The 18,726-nt window shown below is 32.0% G+C and overlaps 2 protein-coding genes across 2 annotated transcripts; one reads left to right on the forward strand and one right to left on the reverse strand.

Annotated features, from left to right (window-relative positions):
- The first annotated feature begins 10,582 nt into the window (after nt 1-10,582).
- LOC149486011 (tRNA (guanine-N(7)-)-methyltransferase) lies at nt 10,583-12,749 on the forward strand. The gene is made up of 6 exons (XM_089699302.1): nt 10,583-10,812; nt 11,066-11,187; nt 11,347-11,531; nt 11,679-11,792; nt 11,880-11,981; nt 12,590-12,749. The coding sequence occupies exons 1-6, from the start codon at nt 10,739-10,741 to the stop codon at nt 12,719-12,721; spliced, it is 729 nt and encodes a 242-aa protein (XP_089555428.1). The 5' UTR covers nt 10,583-10,738; the 3' UTR covers nt 12,722-12,749.
- Nucleotides 12,719-16,772, reverse strand: LOC149486012 (superkiller complex protein 3). The gene has a single exon (XM_089699301.1). The coding sequence runs from the start codon at nt 16,678-16,680 to the stop codon at nt 12,877-12,879; it is 3,804 nt and encodes a 1,267-aa protein (XP_089555427.1). The 5' UTR covers nt 16,681-16,772; the 3' UTR covers nt 12,719-12,876.
- Between the last annotated feature and the right edge of the window lie 1,954 nt (nt 16,773-18,726).

Raw genomic sequence — 18,726 nt, forward strand, 5'->3', positions numbered from 1 at the left:
AAGTGGTATAACTAACACGATACACAGTAAGATATATACTGCATAAGAGGATAAGCATTTATTAAAGTAATTAAGGGCAGATAATTAGTCTGTAAAGAGATAAATGTCAACGGCTCTCCTACAAACTCTACATTCTTGTAATTTTATTTAAGATGGTGTTATTAATTAGTGTTTCATAAGTTATAACTTATAACAGTACATAAATATCATTGCATACATGTAAAAACATAAGCGCATTTTAGTTATGGCTTGAAAGTAAATATATAATAGAAACTTTGCAAGCTTCAATGGCTAGGCACACTATCTTGCCTCTATGTAAGAGGTAAGATAGTGAGTGAAAATATTGATATCATATAACTCGTACTGATAAGCAAAAAAAAATGACCTTTAAAGTTAAATTGTAGAAAATCAAATAAACGAGTTCATTCGTAACATCAATTGTAACATTGACGTGATTGTACCTAACATTGATAAGGTTTGATGGACGTCTTTGCTGATATACTTCGCTGGCAATATTACAAAATATAGATGACTTTTCATCTACAATATTATATTGAGATACTTTTATAATATTCTTAAATCTTAATGAGATCTTACCCCTCTCTATTTATGTAATGACTTGTAATTTTAACATAAATTAAATGAGTCTTGGCAGTATCCCAGAGTGTTAAGACTATATTAAAATAGTTTTCATCGGCAATTAACAACTTTATTAATCAGTTGTTCAGAATAATACCGTTTCGTAATGCTTATTTATATGTTCATTTGTTCATCCATATAATATTTAATTCATTTATTCAAATATCCATGTTTATTACGCTCGATTAAAGTAATGTTTTCAGACAAAATATACTTGACTTCATGTAATTTAGCAATGTGCCAAACAACACGTTTATGGTACTGGCTGTTTCCCACTTCAGTAATTTACAACAACTATAAATGGCTAGAGACCTTGCGTTTGAATAATAACTCAAAAGACGCGTGTGGGACACTAGAACCACCAATCAAATATTTATGGCAACGTGTGACCTGTCTAGTTGTCTACATTTGCATGTAATATAGTTTAGTAATTAATTTTACAACGATAAGCGATAATGGCGAACTGGTCGTAGAGTGTGAGTGAATAAATCGAACATGGAGAATTTCCGATACATTCAAGGTGACTAAAAATTTGGATCAGGGTGTGAGACAATGAGGTCACACAAATAGTTCTATTGGATTTTGCGACGTATAAAAACTTCGGTTTGTCCTTGTAACAACAGTAAGTATATTGACCAGGAAACTGCGATAACCAGACGTGATAATATCTAAGAAAAACTTTTGCAATAGAAAAGTTACAAAATAAACTTTTTATTAAGAAAACATCACGTATCAACGCGATGATTATCATGTTTGCTTAAGATTTTTACTGTTGTAAAATGCCAAGTAGATAAGAAAACAACCAACGTATTATATGTATGTATTCAACACGTACCTTTACCTTTACATATCTACAAGGTATTCTAATTGCGAGCTGATGGCTAAGTGGAATCAGATAACTGAAATGAGTAAGAGATTCTTTGTCTTTGCAGCATCTATAAATCAGAAATACAGATCACACGGAAGACGCTACATTTGCATTAGGATAACTCTAGATTTTGTTTCTTGGGTTTAGGTTTTAAAATTATTACTAAAGAAATAAAAATTATCCTTAAAAAACTTGTATATGTCGTTATTGGCACGTGATTTTCCGTTTTTTCCTTTTTGCTTTTATGCGGTGACTACAAAGCTACAAAGCACGTGACATCTAACAGTAGCGACGATAGGTACAATATTATGATATTAATATGCAGAATAATACGAAACACATCTGATTTGATTCCGAAATCGTGATTCGTCGCTTCCATCTAGCTGTATCTCGTAGACATATAAGTTTAATTTCTCAGAATGATAATCTACTCAATTGTCGACATTAAATTGAATGCATACAATTGGTGTTGTGGGTTATTTATCCGCTTGATTGTTGTCATATGCAACTCTATAATATTGTAACAGAAAACATTATCATGACGATGAATTCTATGACATTTCTAAGTGATTACTGCAATAGATAACCAGCAAATGCTTATAAATATAAAGTCAAGTACGAAAGGTTACTTGTTGAAATAGTACAAGGAACATTTTACTAAAACACGATGGTAACAAGTACAAATATAAACATTTCATTGAGGGTGCTTCAAAATTGGTTTAAAGTAATGTTTATCAATTGGAATTCTTAGAATCAAGATAAGTTTTAAAAACATTATCTTGTTGATAATTCATTAAAAGATTATTTCGTGTTTAAATCCGTAATGAGTCGGGTTAAGTACCCGTATAAGTTTTCTATAGAAAGTCTTGATGAGCCTTTATTGCGAAATTCGAAATTTCGGTTTGAAGCTTTAAGTTTTCTCATTATAATTAATCTTTCCACGCCCCGAAGGTGGTATCTATATTCTATATATACGTAATGAATGTTTGTTTTTCTTTCTAAACATAAGAGTCAAATCCGATGTCAATGTCGTCAATGGCGTCGGATTTCACGTGTTACACAAATCGATATCCAAATATCTTACTTTTTTTAGCCAATGAAAAGTAGCATAGATCGTAATCTTGAGTAAATAATGACCAACGCTCCCACTGAAAATAATTAATTTGTCAATATAATTAATCTAATCAGTGTTTTTTTACTTTCATTCCTAAATATTTCTGTGAGAAGAAAATATTCGTTAAACGATATAATGTACATAACCATCGTGCTTAAAAATTGAACCATACTAATGGTAAACTGGAAATGTTCCATAATTGTTTTTGTCTGTTTTTACCTGCTTTTTTTTTGAAACTATTTACCTACTATACTATACAAATAATGCGGTTCGAAAATTGGAACTCTAGTAGGTAGTTATGTAACCCCTAGTTAGGGGATAGAAGTGATGGTGAAACGCAATTTTATATAGGGGCTGGTTTAGGGGACCTTTTAAGTAAAGGGTCCCATACTTATGTGGTAGTATAGGGGATGTTGGTGAAAACGGGCATAGGTGACTCTAGTAGTTGGTTTTGTTGTTGTTGCTTTTTATTGCATTGGTTTACGTTTACGGCCTTGTTTGCTCCATTCTTGTTCTCATTCGATTATTTTTTACCTTATGACCATGGCCGCGATTCACGTTTTATTTGAAATTTACCTAAGATGGTGGATAAGTTTTCTTTGTTTCAATGTTTACTCAGGTACAACAAGCAAAATGTTTATACCTATTTCGACTATGTACATTTGAAATTATGATCTACATAAATCTATTCTTGTTTTTAAGCACCGGTATACTTTAGTAAATTAAATAGGTACTTAAATTCAAAATCGAGGAGAAAAATGAAATACGATATCAGAGCAATTATTGTGGAGAAGTTTAAAATAAATTGTACGTGTGTAATTTTCTGGATTTAAAATACTACTAATTTTCACCAATTAATTGCCACAATAACGTCGCAAATTACTTACACTAACTAATTGTCGAAACGAAGGTTACGGATTGGAAGAAAAACTCGGTTTAGTAAATATCACGACACTGACTCTACCAAGTAGGTATTGTAAATTTATAGAAAAATTCAATATATATAAAACGATTATGATTATAATATTATGTTATATAATATGAGGAAGTTTATTGGATGTTATAGTATCATGTAATGAGAAGCGGTATTTTAACAGAGAGATAATTAGAAACATTGACTCAAGTACACAATACTGAAACAACAATCATGCGTTTTATAAAATTTAGCTGAGCTTAAAATGAAATTGCCTTAACCTCTATACCTCTTGTGCTCTTTGAGGTTCACCACTCCATTTATCTCTCCAGTGAATAAGGTGATGAAGGTGGTTCATGTAATTATGTTGGCGGGTGGGATCGCGCTTCTTTCGGAAATCGGTGGGAGAAGGTGGGGCAGTGAGAGACCCGCGTCTCGCACCAGCTCCCGCCACCACCGAGGGCAACTGCGAGCCCAACAGCCTTTCGGTCTCGGGCTCATCGGAGGACGATATGCTGTCAGTTAGCAGACGTGCTGACCTCGAGCCGCTCTTTTTCAAACTGCACTGAGGGTCTCCTTTCTTCATTTCGTTGCACTAACAGAACTAAGCACTGAGTACACTAACAGAATAGAGTATCGTTGTTGTATGGCGCGGAACGAGAGCGACGCGAATAGGTAATGATAACATTCCGCAATGTTTGATAGCGTTGAGTGACAGGCGTGTGGCGCGGGCGGCGCCGTTCGCAGACTGCGGCGCGGTGATGAATTGACGAGTGCACGTGGATGACGGCCGGTCGACGACAAAAAACGCCTGTCGCTTTGCCGACTGCAAGCAGGATATCCCAAATATGGCAAATATTTGCTTTGAACTTGACTCTACAATGTTTACAGCCTCATATTACTTGGCACAGCTAGAAGTTTGCTTCATATGTGCCCAGTTGCCCAATTATATGATCCAGACAACTATGAATTATAATTTTAAAAACTAAAATGTTAACTGCAAAATATTTTTGTATTTAATTGTATATATAATTATGCATTTAATTAGCACATTTGAAAATATGTAGTTTACAATTTAATACTTATATAACGCATTAAGTAAATTATGGCTTTGTAATCCTACTCTTTATTATCTTATAAGTTTAGTACATATTTCGAAATTAATTGAGTACTTATAATATCTTTTTTTTCTCAATAGAATAAATGGAATATATATGAAGTGTGGCCAACAGACATTACATTTTCCAATTTATTTTGAAAAAATAGAACACCACAACTAAACCACATTATAAATATCAATGACTAATACCTCATCATGTGGTATTTTTCAAATACTTAAATAATAATAGGGGAGTATGAAGGTCAATGACTTACACGCAAAGGTTATTTTAAAAGGTTGCTTTGATTAAATATTATAAGTTTTGGAAAATTATTGAATAGTATGACAAATATAATAATAACTATAAACAAACTCATTCGTATTACCATGAAGATATGAAATCTAGGTGTAAAGAGTGTCAATGATGAATTGGGCACACATAATATTATTATCTTTGTATATGTCACAGTCATCTGCTTGAATTTGTTATTTAACTGAATGACTAGCGCCTTCATTGAATGACCTAACTCAGCCTAATTATTCAATGGAATGTTGTCATTCAATGCTAGTCATTCCGTCAAATAGAGGATTAAATCCTCATCCTCCAGATGATGGCGACATATACATTATATATTAGTCTAAATTACATAATATATTAAAACTTGTTATTAATAAAAGTTCAGGTGTATATAGGTAATCTTAATATCACATAGTGACTGCAATGTTATTAGGAGAAAGATTAATTTCTAAAATTGAAGTCATCAAACTAATAATAACTACAATAATTATTACCTATCTTCCAATTTATTGTTTAATACTTTTCTCCATTTCTCTGTCTCTATTATATTAAAGATACAAAATTTATTGATTTGTGAGTAGTTTGAGGTTAAAACAAGTAATGGTATAATTATTTTATTATTAGTATAATACCTTCAAATTTTCACAACCACAAAATATTTGGAACTGGAAGGCACCAACTTTCAAATAAAAAAGGAATCATAAAAAAATTGGTTGACCCAATAAATAGTTAAAGGTAACTAACCAAAAAAAATAAATTGAAATGAGGACATATTTTCAAATTTGGTTGAAAATGCAATATCATGCATTCTAAAATATCACTTTTTTTGTTCCAAAGTAATTTCAGCTTGATATATCTGAGTTTAATTACAATTAATGATATGTATGGGAATGGTCTAATTTTCTAGTTATTATTGATTGAACTTTAATCAATAGTTATTGTAAGACAATATATGTATTATGTTTTCCTTATGAATAATACATATTTTTAAAACAAGCGCATACTATTAACTACCTAAACTATATAACTAAATATCAGAGAGTTTCCTTGTTCCACCAGAATACGATTTAATGTTTGTTGACCTTTGTAAATAAATCACCACAAAGGATTATAATTATATTACATGAAACTTACCTGTTAAAATGTGAATTAATCGATTCCGTTAATTATCATCACTTATACAGGCAATCTCTCAATAGAAGAAAATATTATACACCCGTTTCCACCATTACTTTATATATTATAAAATAAAAATTGATATATTTTAAACAAAACATTGATACGAAATAATTAACTTTGCAAAGCACGCGAATCGAAACACTTCAAATGTCAAAGTTGCGATTTTGACAAATGACCAATCACAAAGACTACACAATGACGTTAAATTATAAGCAAGTCGTGTGCAAGTCGTCTCGGTCATTGGTTGGTCAAAAAAAAAGAGTTAAAAATAAAAAATATAATCTTTATCTTCTTCTTCTTTAAAGATTGATATGTACATAATATATGTAATAAAGTATATAATATAAATGCATACAATTACACTAATTGTGGCTGTTTTCCAATTACAGGGCATAATGCGACTCAGTGGCGCACAATGCCGAATTATGCTGATGCTTAAAATTGGAACGTGAAACGCACCAGCAGGTTGCGCACAAGTTCAGTGTTGAAAAAAAAATATTCATAGAGTTAGCAATAACCTCATTAATGTGTAAATAAAGTGGTATAGGTCTACCAGAATCTGATGGCATATTTATATTTAAGAAATAAAAGATTTTCATGTGGCAACTTATTTGACAACTATCAAATTGGTTGTCAAATTAATTGTCTTTTTTGCAGTTGATGAATAATTTTTAGGATTTTGTCTAAAAAATCTTCGAAAATGTCGAAAAAGCCGCTGCGATCACAAGCAAGAGGTATTGTTTATAATGTGTATAGAAAAACATTCGATGAAGAAGGGTCAAACACATCACAATTTTCAATTTTGAAGATTTTATTGGTAAATTGGACTTACCCGCTTTGATACTTTAAATTAAAAAATGTTATATGTAGGTAACTATAATATAGTGTTTGTTGATTAGAATATAATTTTATGAAAACTTATTACAGGAGTTTCCAATACGGCTATTCGTCAAGTCCAAGCTGTCCAAGTCAATTTTATAATGTGTGTATCTGTTAAAACTTACGAAAATAAACATAGTTTTATTTTATTTTTATTTTCTTTTATAAAAAATTATAAGCAGTCCAGTTTTGTTTTAAATTATCATTATATCGATATTTTCACATGGCATACTGATAATGAATATACAAATATAGGTATGTGTAAATAATAATATTGTTAGACGTAACTTTTGATTTAATATTTTTGTGGATAAATAGTTGTCAATATAGTTGTCACTGTTTCCTGTCCGAACATGCTTAGCTGTCGAATACTATAAATTGCCGCTTTCCTTTGTCTCGTGGCGCATTCGTACGAATCGTGCCTAGGGGCTCGGACGCTGTTTATACGACGTTCGACCCAACTACCCTCACTTTACTAATAGTCGCTGACTAGCTGCGTTTTGTTATCAACTACCTACATCAATTAGGTAGCTGTGTAGAATCGCAGTACATTCTTATTCCATTCAAACTAATATTTAACCCTCTCGCATATTTTAATTTCTTATATCAGAAGTGGGATAGAATTCAAGCCCATACTTTTTAAATGTGTTTTAGTTTACGTAGTTTTGTAACGGCATACTGGCGTTTGTGTTTTTTCGTTCGTTGTGTGAAGTAAGAGTTTGTTACGTGGATTATTGTAACGGGAATGTAGTTCATCGAAGGAATTGTGTGTAGTGATCCAAATCGCTAGTTGAACTCTGGCGTTGAGGTATTGTCTAGTCGCTGACGTATCGTAGTGATGTATTTCACTAGTCGTACGAGCGTAGATATACCAAGATACGCGAACGGAGTGCCTATGTCATGTGGATGTGGTTATTGTTCTGTCAGGTCAGTGTGGCCGAGGCAGGATGGTTGTGTAATCCCGAGATGAACTACCGTATAGTGTTTTAATACGAGAAAAGGCGTACGAGGACGTACGATTGTCAGTATGGCCGTGTTAGACGTAACTTTTGATTTAATATTTTTGTGGATAAATAGTTGTCAATATAGTTGTCACTGTTTCCTGTCCGAACATGCTTAGCTGTCGAATACTATAAATTGCCGCTTTCCTTTGTCTCGTGGCGCATTCGTACGAATCGTGCCTAGGGGCTCGGACGCTGTTTATACGACGTTCGACCCAACTACCCTCACTTTACTAATAGTCGCTGACTAGCTGCGTTTTGTTATCAACTACCTACATCAATTAGGTAGCTGTGTAGAATCGCAGTACATTCTTATTCCATTCAAACTAATATTTAACCCTCTCGCATATTTTAATTTCTTATAATATGTATTACCTGTATAAAAGTACTTAATATGTATATTATACATATAAGTATGTACCTACATAATATTAAGTGGATATCTCATTATTAAGTATAGTATTGTCCACTTATGTAATGTGACTAATGATATTGAGGACAAAATAAAAAATAAGCAGTATCAAGATCGTTCAGTCCATTTTCCCTAGGGTTGCACACTAAAAATTTTGATTTCCCTAATTGCCATCAGATTCTGGTTTACCTATATCTTGGGTATACATACTTACTTACTACGTATTATTACTTACCTTAACTATTTATTGGGTCAACCAATTTTTTTATGATTCCTTTTTTATTTGAAAGTTGGTGCCTTCCAGTTCCAAATATTTTGTGGTTGTGAAAATTTGAAGGTATTATACTAATAATAAAATAATTATACCATTACTTGTTTTAACCTCAAACTACTCACAAATCAATAAATTTTGTATCTTTAATATAATAGAGACAGAGAAATGGAGAAAAGTATTAAACAATAAATTGGAAGATAGGTAATAATTATTGTAGTTATTATTAGTTTGATGACTTCAATTTTAGAAATTAATCTTTCTCCTAATAACATTGCAGACTATGTGATATTAAGATTACCTATATACACCTGAACTTTTATTAATAACAAGTTTTAACCCTTAATAAGGCGCGCGCCTGTGTTACAGCTAGAAAGTAAGTTACAGTGGAAATAGTGTAAATAGATACTGCAGAATTTAAAAAAAGTATTTTGAAAAAGGGGGGATGGTTTTTTACCCCCTTTTTTTGGGTGGGAAATAATATCCCTTTGCCCGATTATGTATGTGCACTGTGTCTCGAAGTGGGAAAATAATTCCCTTCGCCTATTTAGGCAAAGGGAATTATGCCTAGTTTTGTTGTTATTCATATACTAGTATTTCACCTGGTTTCGCTTTTGTCATTTCATTTATTTTTTAATTTTTTTTTATGCGTTACGAACTTTTATTTTATTTACCTATGAATATTATCATGCATGATAAATAAAAAGCGGTATTGCAATCGTATTTTTATTCTAATAATTAATACATATAGCTAATTACAAGTAAGCTAAAAGCGTGTTAAAAATATAATTATTCTTGAGGTGAAGCCTCGTGGAATAAAACATTTCTTTGCACATAGTGCAACTTGGCACGTGGAACATACTATTTTTGTTCTTCTCTCCTCTTTTTTTGTGCTACAAAATCGGCATCTTTTGTAAGTATTTCCTTCATCTGGAAGATGGACGCCGACATTGAGTAAACGTATCGCATCTGGAACTCCAAAGTTGTTACAAATAAATTATTCCATGTAAATATCACATCTACATCCCCTAAGAAGCTTACTTTCATTCAAATTTCAGCATTCTATTATTATTTGTATTTTGTATTGACATATTTGTGAGTTCAAACTTTCATATATATAATAAGAAATAAATTATAAACTCAATCGGGCCAAGGGAATAATTTTCCCACTTAGTATTTCGCAGATTTTAACGCTGTTATCAATGTTATACGCATAAAATCAATATAAAAACATAGCTAAAGTTGTCATTTCATAAAAGATGGAAACATAATCTACTTACAAGATTTTTCGTTGAACAATAAAAGATTTTTCCTCGGAAGTAACCAAAAAATGACCGTTATTTTAGCACTTTTTCACGTCACTGAACTTTGACATTGCCATTTCAATATAAGGTAGTCATTTTTTGACAAGTGTTGCAAGTTATGAAATTTAAAATCTTCTAAAGAATAGTATATTTCGGTTGCGTTCATTCTATGGGCTATTTTTCATGTAAAATAAACATGTTTTTCAAAATAGTCTTGGTGGGAAACTATATCCCTTTGCCTTATTAAGGGTTAATATATTATGTAATTTAGACTAATATATTATGTATATGTCGCCATCATCTGGAGGATGAGGATTTAATCCTCTATTTGACTGAATGACTAGCATTGAATGCTTTGATTGAATGACGACATTCCATTGAATAATTAGGCTGAGTTTTGTCATTCAATGAAGGCGCTAGTCATTCAGTCAAATAACAAATTCAACCAGATGACTGTGACATATACAAAGATAATATTATGTGTGCCCAATTCATCATTGACACTCTTTACAATCCACTGTTCTTACGAAACGTGAGTGAAATGGAATCAAAGTGACACTGACAATGGATTGACACACCGTCACAAGTCAGGCCGCAGGCGTCACAACTCGACGTTTGTCATTTGTCAAATTGGCAGGATATTCATTCTGATTGTTTATCGTTTATATTATTTTATTATTATATTAAATATAGCTTAAAATTTCGTAACATTAATCAAAGTTAAATGAGAACTTACATATAACCAGTGTCATGCTTTAAATATGGCCTTACCACAAAAAAAATATTATCGACAACGTGCGCATTCTAACCCTATTGCTGATCATTGTTTTGAATAGTATGTATAAGTTTGTTTAATCTACTATATAAAAATAAATCGGGTTTTCCTTCCTGACGCTATAATTCCAGAACGCACGAGCCACGAACCGATTTGCATTCATTTGAAAGGTCTCGGGCTCCGTGAGGTTTATAGCAAAGAAATGGTGTCTCTGGTGGCGAAACGGAGTTCGCCCGGTTTGCTAGTCAATAATATATATCTATAAATTAAATATGTACTTACTGGTAAAGATATACATAATATTCTTTTACAGTCCAGCCAGCCCTGATGATTATGATTGGTCAAACCTATATCCAATCATAAAAACAAACGAACTTTACAAAAATAATTTGGTTGAGTTCTTAGATGTTGGATGTGGATATGGAGGACTTCTGGGTAACTTTTTTTATCGTATATTAATAACTCAGGCCCCAGAATCACAGACACAATAGAAAATCTATTGTGTCGTGGACCGATCGGGCCATTTGGGGCTCAATGGGTTAAGGACTTTTTTGTCTATAAGCATTAATAAGGCTAATGTTGCTTTTGTTTCAGTTACACTTTCTTCAATGTTCAAAGAAAATCTTATCCTGGGTCTAGAAATAAGAGTGAAAGTTTCAGACTATGTAAATGATAGGATTCAAGCTTTGAGGAAACAAAATGAGAATGAGTATCAAAATATTGCTGTGTTACGTACCAATGCAATGAAATATTTGCCAAATTTTTTTAGGAAGGGTCAGGTGATTAAATTCATATGAAAATTGAAATATGTCCTACAAACGACAAGACATACATTTGTTTAATAAGCTTTGAAAGTTTAATGTAATATTTTATTTTAACTATTCTTTGGTTTCATTGTTTCATTTCAAATATCCACAAATTTTCAGCTTAAAAAAATGTTCTTCTTATATCCAGATCCTCACTTCAAAAAAGCCAAACATAAATGGAGGATTATAAATAAGTGGCTACTTTCTGAATATGCATATGTGTTAGCAGAACAGGTATAATTTTATCAACAATGTATGTACATATTATAGAAAAACAGTACAATAATTTTAATTTGTTATAGGTATAATATTTGTTTTTAGGGTATTGTCTACACAATCACCGATGTGAAAGATTTACATGAATGGATGGTCAGTCATTTTGAAGAGCATCCATTATTTGAGAGGATAACTGGTGATGAATTGGTGTGTATTTAGTAAGAAAAGAATATAAATAAAGAGTATAAATTTGAAGAACTTCCTAAACAAAAGCTTACCAAGTTGTATATTTTTATATTTTACAAGTAGTAATTGATGTAGCTCATAAAGCTGCTGAGCTGAAATGGAACTGGGCTGGCCATGTTTGCCGAATGTCGGAGGAGTTGTGGGCGAAAATTACCACTTTGTGGATCCCCAACAAGGACAAAAGGCTGCGTGGCAGGCCCAGAACAAGATGGCGGGACTAGCTTGATTCCCATTTAGCAGATTGGAGCAAAATTGCTCAAAATAGGGAGAAATGGATTGAGGGAAGAGAGGCCTTTGCTCAGCAGTGGGACAGCCATGGCTCATAATAATAAAAAAAATAGTAGTTATTACTAGTATTACTACTACTATAAAATATAAAAATATACATAGATACAAGCATATAAGATATATATGCTTGTATCTATGTATGTTAATTTGCTAATTAAAGAAGTATAAAGTACTTCTTTAATTAGCAAATTAACATACAGGGCCACAAAAAACTAGGTTGGACTATGCTTTGATAATGGTTTAACAAGAATAAAGTTTAAATCTTAAATTCTTTTTTCTAGGAAAATGATGTTATAGTGGAAAAACTCTTTGAGAGCACTGAAGAAGGACAAAAGGTAACAAGAAATAATGGTGAAAAATTTCTTGCTGTTTTCCGACGAGTTTGTGATAAATTTACTAAAAATGTTAAATGAAATAATACATTGTTATCTATAAAATGGATTGTTGTATTTATTTTTGAAAAAACATTTAATTCATAACTTAGTTAGCACTTAATAAATAGTATAATATATGAAAGCTACACAATTTATTATATTGAGGCAATTTATTACATTATCACATTATATATTCATGCCTTACTAAGCTTTTTCTCAAGCAAGGTAATCCACCTAGTCATTTGACGAGAAACATCCAATTGTTTTCTCATATGATTTGTAGCTGCTAATGTCCAATCCCTTCTTTCAGTACTTATTTTTTGGCAAGTAGTTGTGAATAATATAGCAGCCCATACTTCTGGTTGACATGGGTATAGATGGAGGCCCTTCTTTGCTAATACCATTGCTTTCAATTTATCTCCACTAACATTTTCTGAAACACTTGCTGTAGCCATCATTTTGGCAGTGAGACTATTATCATGATCCAAATACATTGCTCTTTGAGCACAACAACTTGCAACTCTTGCTTTGTTACTTGGCGATTGCAGGCAGTACTGAGACATACAAAACCATAACAGTGCATCACATGGATGATCATGGATACTATCACTTATAGACTTAATAGCGAGATCTATGTCATTCATATAAACTAAATATGATTTTAAAAAACCTATATCATATCCAAATCTACTATCCGTTTCATATTTTTGTAATTCACTTAATGCTAGTTTTGACAAACCCTGATCTGAATGTAAAATTCCTAAAGAGCAAATAGCAAATAAGCTATATGGTGTAGGTTTCTTTTGAGATACTTGTATACTGTGAAACAGTAAAGTTTTTGCATCATCCATTCCTTTGTACATGTACACTATTCCAGCCATTGCCACAAGTAGGTCTGATTTTTCATCATCTTCATTGCTTAGCCAATGTAGTGCTGTATCATAAGCTGAATATGCTTCTTCATAAAGACCTTTCTTAAATAATGCCAACGCCAATCCACATGTTGAATCTAAACTTGCCTCAGTTACATTTTTATAAGTTATGATAGCATCGTCATATCTTTCAAGTCTATTTAAAAGCCTTCCAATATTTAATCTAATAATATTCTTCTTGTCCTCTTCTGCAAAGTCATATGCTTTTTGATAAGAATCTAGAGCCACATGAAGAAGGCCACACCTTTCTTGCAAAATGGCGAGAACATTTAATGCACAAGCATTATGTGGTTCATGAGTAATAAACCATTCCATTAAATCAATGCCATATGTTATTGCATATAGGTCATCAATGACATACTTTAATTCACGATTATTCTTATAGTCACTGTTTTTAAGTATTCTGCAAACCCAGTCTGCATACCCAAGAGCACTTTCAGGGTGATAACCGAGCCGCGACGCGTGCCTGTACAGATCCATTGCTTCCTCTTCACGTATCACTTCTGCTATCAAGGCTTGTCCAATCCAACTTTGAGGATATGAAGGTAGAGTCGATTGTCCCCGCCAAAAGCAATAATTGGCTAATTTATAAAGTTTAATTTTAACATACATAGTGCCCAAATTGCACCAAATCTTTGCAACAGACCATTTATGAGTTACCATCAATGCTTTAATGAAGCAATGTTGGGCTATATCATACTTTTTCATGAAAACACATATTTTACCTAGCAAGTTCCAATTACGCCAAGCTGACGGCTTTGAGTGAATACAAGCCAAAGCTAGTTTATATGATATCTGCAAATTTGATACATTCCCAGATGCATTATAGTATAGTAAATATGTTAATGCTAAAATATATGAAGAATTTTGTTTATTTATTTTTATTACTTTGGAATAACATGCCAGGGCTTGTGGGAAAATATCTAACTTATCAACTTTTATCCTGTCTCCTTGATCTATGGATGCAGTCCTCATATAAACATAACAATATTTATCTGGAAGACTTGTTACAAAAATTAAAGCATTAGCCAATAAGTTCCAGAAACAAGTAAATCTTTTTTCTTGTGTCAAGGCCTCACAAATGAAATTTATAGCATTTTGAGCAGAATCTCTTGCAGCACCAAATAATTTAGCAGATGCTTTCTTTTTCGCAATTTTAATCCAAGATTCTGCAATACCTTTTAGTGCTAAAACAGACTTTAAGTCTATTTTTAGGACATTTTCAAAAGTAGCAATAGCATCCTCATATTCTGTAAGCAGACAATGGATATAACCAATTCTTGTTAAACAGTAAGTCGTATGATTAGAATTTAATTCTATAACCCTCTTATAAGCTTTCAAGGCAGATGTAAATGATCCACGTGAATAGTAAGCATCAGCCAGACATTCAAAAGCAACAACATCATTTTTATTGCTTTTGATAACATTCCTAAATTGTAGTATAGCATTCTCCCATTCTCTTTTATTGATGTAATGAAGACCCAGTCTGAAGTGAATCCATGTTTCATTTTCTTTATTTTGATAGGATTTTAATAATTCAAAATCTAAGTCCTTGAGACCTAATTTTAAATAACTTCCACTCAAACTTTTCATTATTTCTTTATCTGTGTTGTTAAGGCTATGTGCCTTTTCATAACATTTTTTGGCCTTTTCCAAATCTTGTTTATATGAATAATAAAAATGACCTAAATACAAAAATGTATAAGCATGTTCTGCATTCAGTTTAGCCGATTTTAGAAGATTAATAAGGCACTTATCAAATTGCTGCAATTCCCAATAGCACTGTCCTAAATAAAAAAGATTTACTTGATTATCTGAAGAATTTTCCTCCAATATAGCAACTGCATCACTGTATTTCCCGCTTTTCATGAGTGACAATGCCCTTAGTTGAGCAAAGTAACTTGTAGATTTAAGGTTGTCCAAAATTCCTTCTGCTTCTTCATTAGTTTCAATGTAACATTTAGCCAGAGCAGCTTGTTCACTTTCACTGAAAGAGTCTAAAGGAATTTCCTTACCAATGTCAATTGCTTGGGCCCATTTTTGTTGTTTATACAGAGATGTGAACAGAATTTTTTTAAGGGTTAATACAAAATCATGATTTTTTACCTTAATCAAAAAATTGGTTGCAAGTTTCTGAGCTATTGACCATTTATTAAGCATTATTGTACACCTTATAATAAATATTGCTTCAGTTTTGTCTGCTTCCTGATAATTTACTAAAGGCACACATTCTTTGTAGGCTTCTAAATATTGACCCTTGTTATAATAGAGCATACTTTTAAGGAGACCAGGATATTTAGAATTTTCTATTCCTTCAGTTATTTTATTAAAATGTTCATCTATATCAAAGCCCATAAATGAGTTTTCTTCAACAAATTTAATACACAGCTGTTTACATAGCCAGTCTCGAAGTGATACATTGGTAGAGAAAAAGCTAAGATTAATTACATCAGTTACTGCTGATGCAAAATTAGGTTTTTGTAAAATTATTTTTCCATATATCATTTGTATGCTTTCCTTAATGTTTACTATGCAATCTAAGAAAGTTAAAACACTTGAAATATCATTTTCTTTACAAATGATATCACTTTTCAATAAAATTAACAATTGTTCTTCAGCTATTTCTTTAAGTTTATTTTCCGGCTTTGAGTTTATGTATGATAAAAGGGTTGTAATTGTATCATTACTTTTAAGAGAGCAGCCCAATTGACCAACCTTTGTTATAATTTCTACTGCCTTTTCTTCTTCAAGAGAAAGCTTCAAAATTTCATTATAAATAGATATAAGCTTAATTTTCGAAGCACTATCCTCTTTTCTTTCATAGAAATTTGCCAATCCTTGCCAGGCTAAGGCATGATCAGGCTTACTGGCAATAGCCTTTTGATAAGCTAAAGGTGCCTGATCAGAATCTTGTAACGATTTTCCGAGTAACACGAGAGCTAAATAATTCTGCTTGTCTTTTCTCAAAATATTCTTACAGCATTCTTGGGCATCTTTGAAGTTCTTTTCGTCGATAAGTTTTCGTGCTTCTTTTAGCAAGGATTTTATATCTGCCATCTGGAACATTGTTTTTACTTACATTAATTAAATAAAAAAATATTGCAAACCAATCGGTTCAATATATTCATATAAATATCAATTTTTTCAGTTTTTATTAGGTGATTGTTAATCTTACAGTGTCTTGTTATTAAATTATCTTTGCGTTTAAAATATTAGTTATTGAGATGAAATTGTTAACTAAAAACAAAATTATACAAATATAAAAATTAGAATTTTAAATTACAGAAGAATAAAATATGATACTAAATTGGGAAAATTTAAATATTCAGCACCTTCCAGCATAGAATCCAGCTGATGTTATTTATAGAACTGTCATGGAACTGTCAACAGACTCAACAGTCAACACCTGAGGTCAACACTCAACAACACTACAGATACATAGATTATAAATTGATTGTCATTAAAGAAAGCAGATTCATAAATTCAGGCTGTTTTCCAATTACAGAGCATAATGCGACTCAGTGGCGCACAATGCCGAATTATGCTGATGCTTAGTTCAGTGTAGAAAAAAATAATTTGGAAAATCCAAAAGTGCACGCCTCATAATTTTTTTTTAATAAATATTTATTAATTATTATTTTTGTTTATTTAATAACAATTAAACCACATCGAATCAGACCCTGAAAAATGAAAGGGTTCTATTCCTGAGCATACTCAAGCGTAAGAGAAAAAAAAAGACTCGATTAGTAAAGTATTTCGGTCGCTATCGTGTTAACAAGAAAAAGGATCCGCACATACAGACACACGGACGTCCAAGACAGAACTTTTTTAAACTGTTTTTTAACTAGTTTAAATAACAAAAATGACATCAAAAATATCATGAACGTTAAAAATAGTGTTTTTTCTTAATATGTGTGTGTATGTATTATCTTACAAGTGCAATGTATGATACATAAAGACACTCAGAGCAATAAACCTATTCCTCTGAGTAAAGACATTTTAAGTTTGAAAAATCCTTAGAAAAATCAGATGTTTTGCGCGAAGTGACAGTAGTACCCACCTCAACGCTTCGCTTATGAGGCGTGCAAAATATTCATAGAGTTAGCAATAACCTCATTAATGTGTAAATAAAGTGGTATACATAATAATTTGTTGAAAAATATTTACGGTTATTTTAAGTAATTTGGATTTTGATTATTTCATTAACATTTTTTTCAATGTTTGTACCTTCATCCATACTTATATTTATTTTTTTAACACAATTTGAATTAACTTTGATTATTTCGAAAAAACTACAATGAAACGAAAGCTTTAATTTTTTTTACAACAATTAATAATTACTAACGATAAATCGATTGCACGCATCAATTCACGCGCATTACTTTTAAGAGTGCTCGATTGTCCGAAGCGTTGCTGTAGTTAGAACATTCAACGTTAAGCATTATGCCGCATAATGCGCTCTAGTGCTGTAGTTATAGTTATAGTTATATATTCTTTATTGCACACAAATTTTTAATTTTACAATACAAGGATATCAGAAGCAATTGGCGGCTTTATTGCTAAACAGCAATTTCTTCCAAGCAACCAGTACCAAGCATGAAATATACAGTTGCAAATATGGGAAGATAGTGTACACATAAAGCAAATAAATTAATACAAAAACATTCAAATCAAAATAAACAAAAAAAAAAACAAACAATATCAAAAATTGCTGTAATTGGAAAACACGGCAAGTAGATCTGTGATAAATTCATTATCTAAAATAAAATCAAAGTGCCTGTAATAATATATTACTTTATTATTACAGGCACTCTTTGACTGCGGGTCAGAATTAAAAAAAAGAATCACTTTTAGAGCTAGCGCACACGAGCAACTTTGTCTCCGCAACTATTTTGTCTCCGCAACTATTTTGTCTCTTGTCAATTGATGGGAGAGACAAAATAGTTGCGGAGACAAAGTTGCTCGTGCGCGCTAGCTCTTAAGGTGGCGGTTCGCGCCGCGACAGAGACAAGCGACCGAGATAGGAGACCGCGACCGAAGACTGCGACAAGTGTCTCGGTCTCTTCTGCATGTACTGTAGACCGAGACCGGAGACCGCGACAAGTGTGTCAG

This window comes from Colias philodice, chromosome 9 (genome assembly GCF_061535455.1).
Source record: "Colias philodice isolate Cphi_HAF_F1 chromosome 9, ilColPhil1 Martin Lab GWU primary, whole genome shotgun sequence".
Lineage (NCBI taxonomy): Eukaryota > Metazoa > Arthropoda > Insecta > Lepidoptera > Pieridae > Colias > Colias philodice.

Bases quoted from the DNA above. Each gene is read 5' to 3' on its own strand.
- LOC149486011 (XM_089699302.1), top strand. From the start codon at position 10,739: ATGGCCTTACCACAAAAAAAATATTATCGACAACGTGCGCATTCTAAC. The intron at 11,188-11,346 runs GTAACTTTTTTT...CTTTTGTTTCAG, and splicing joins TGGATATGGAGGACTTCTGG to TTACACTTTCTTCAATGTTC. The intron at 11,793-11,879 runs GTATAATTTTAT...ATTTGTTTTTAG, and splicing joins CATATGTGTTAGCAGAACAG to GGTATTGTCTACACAATCAC.
- LOC149486012 (XM_089699301.1), bottom strand. From the start codon at position 16,680: ATGTTCCAGATGGCAGATATAAAATCCTTGCTAAAAGAAGCACGAAAA.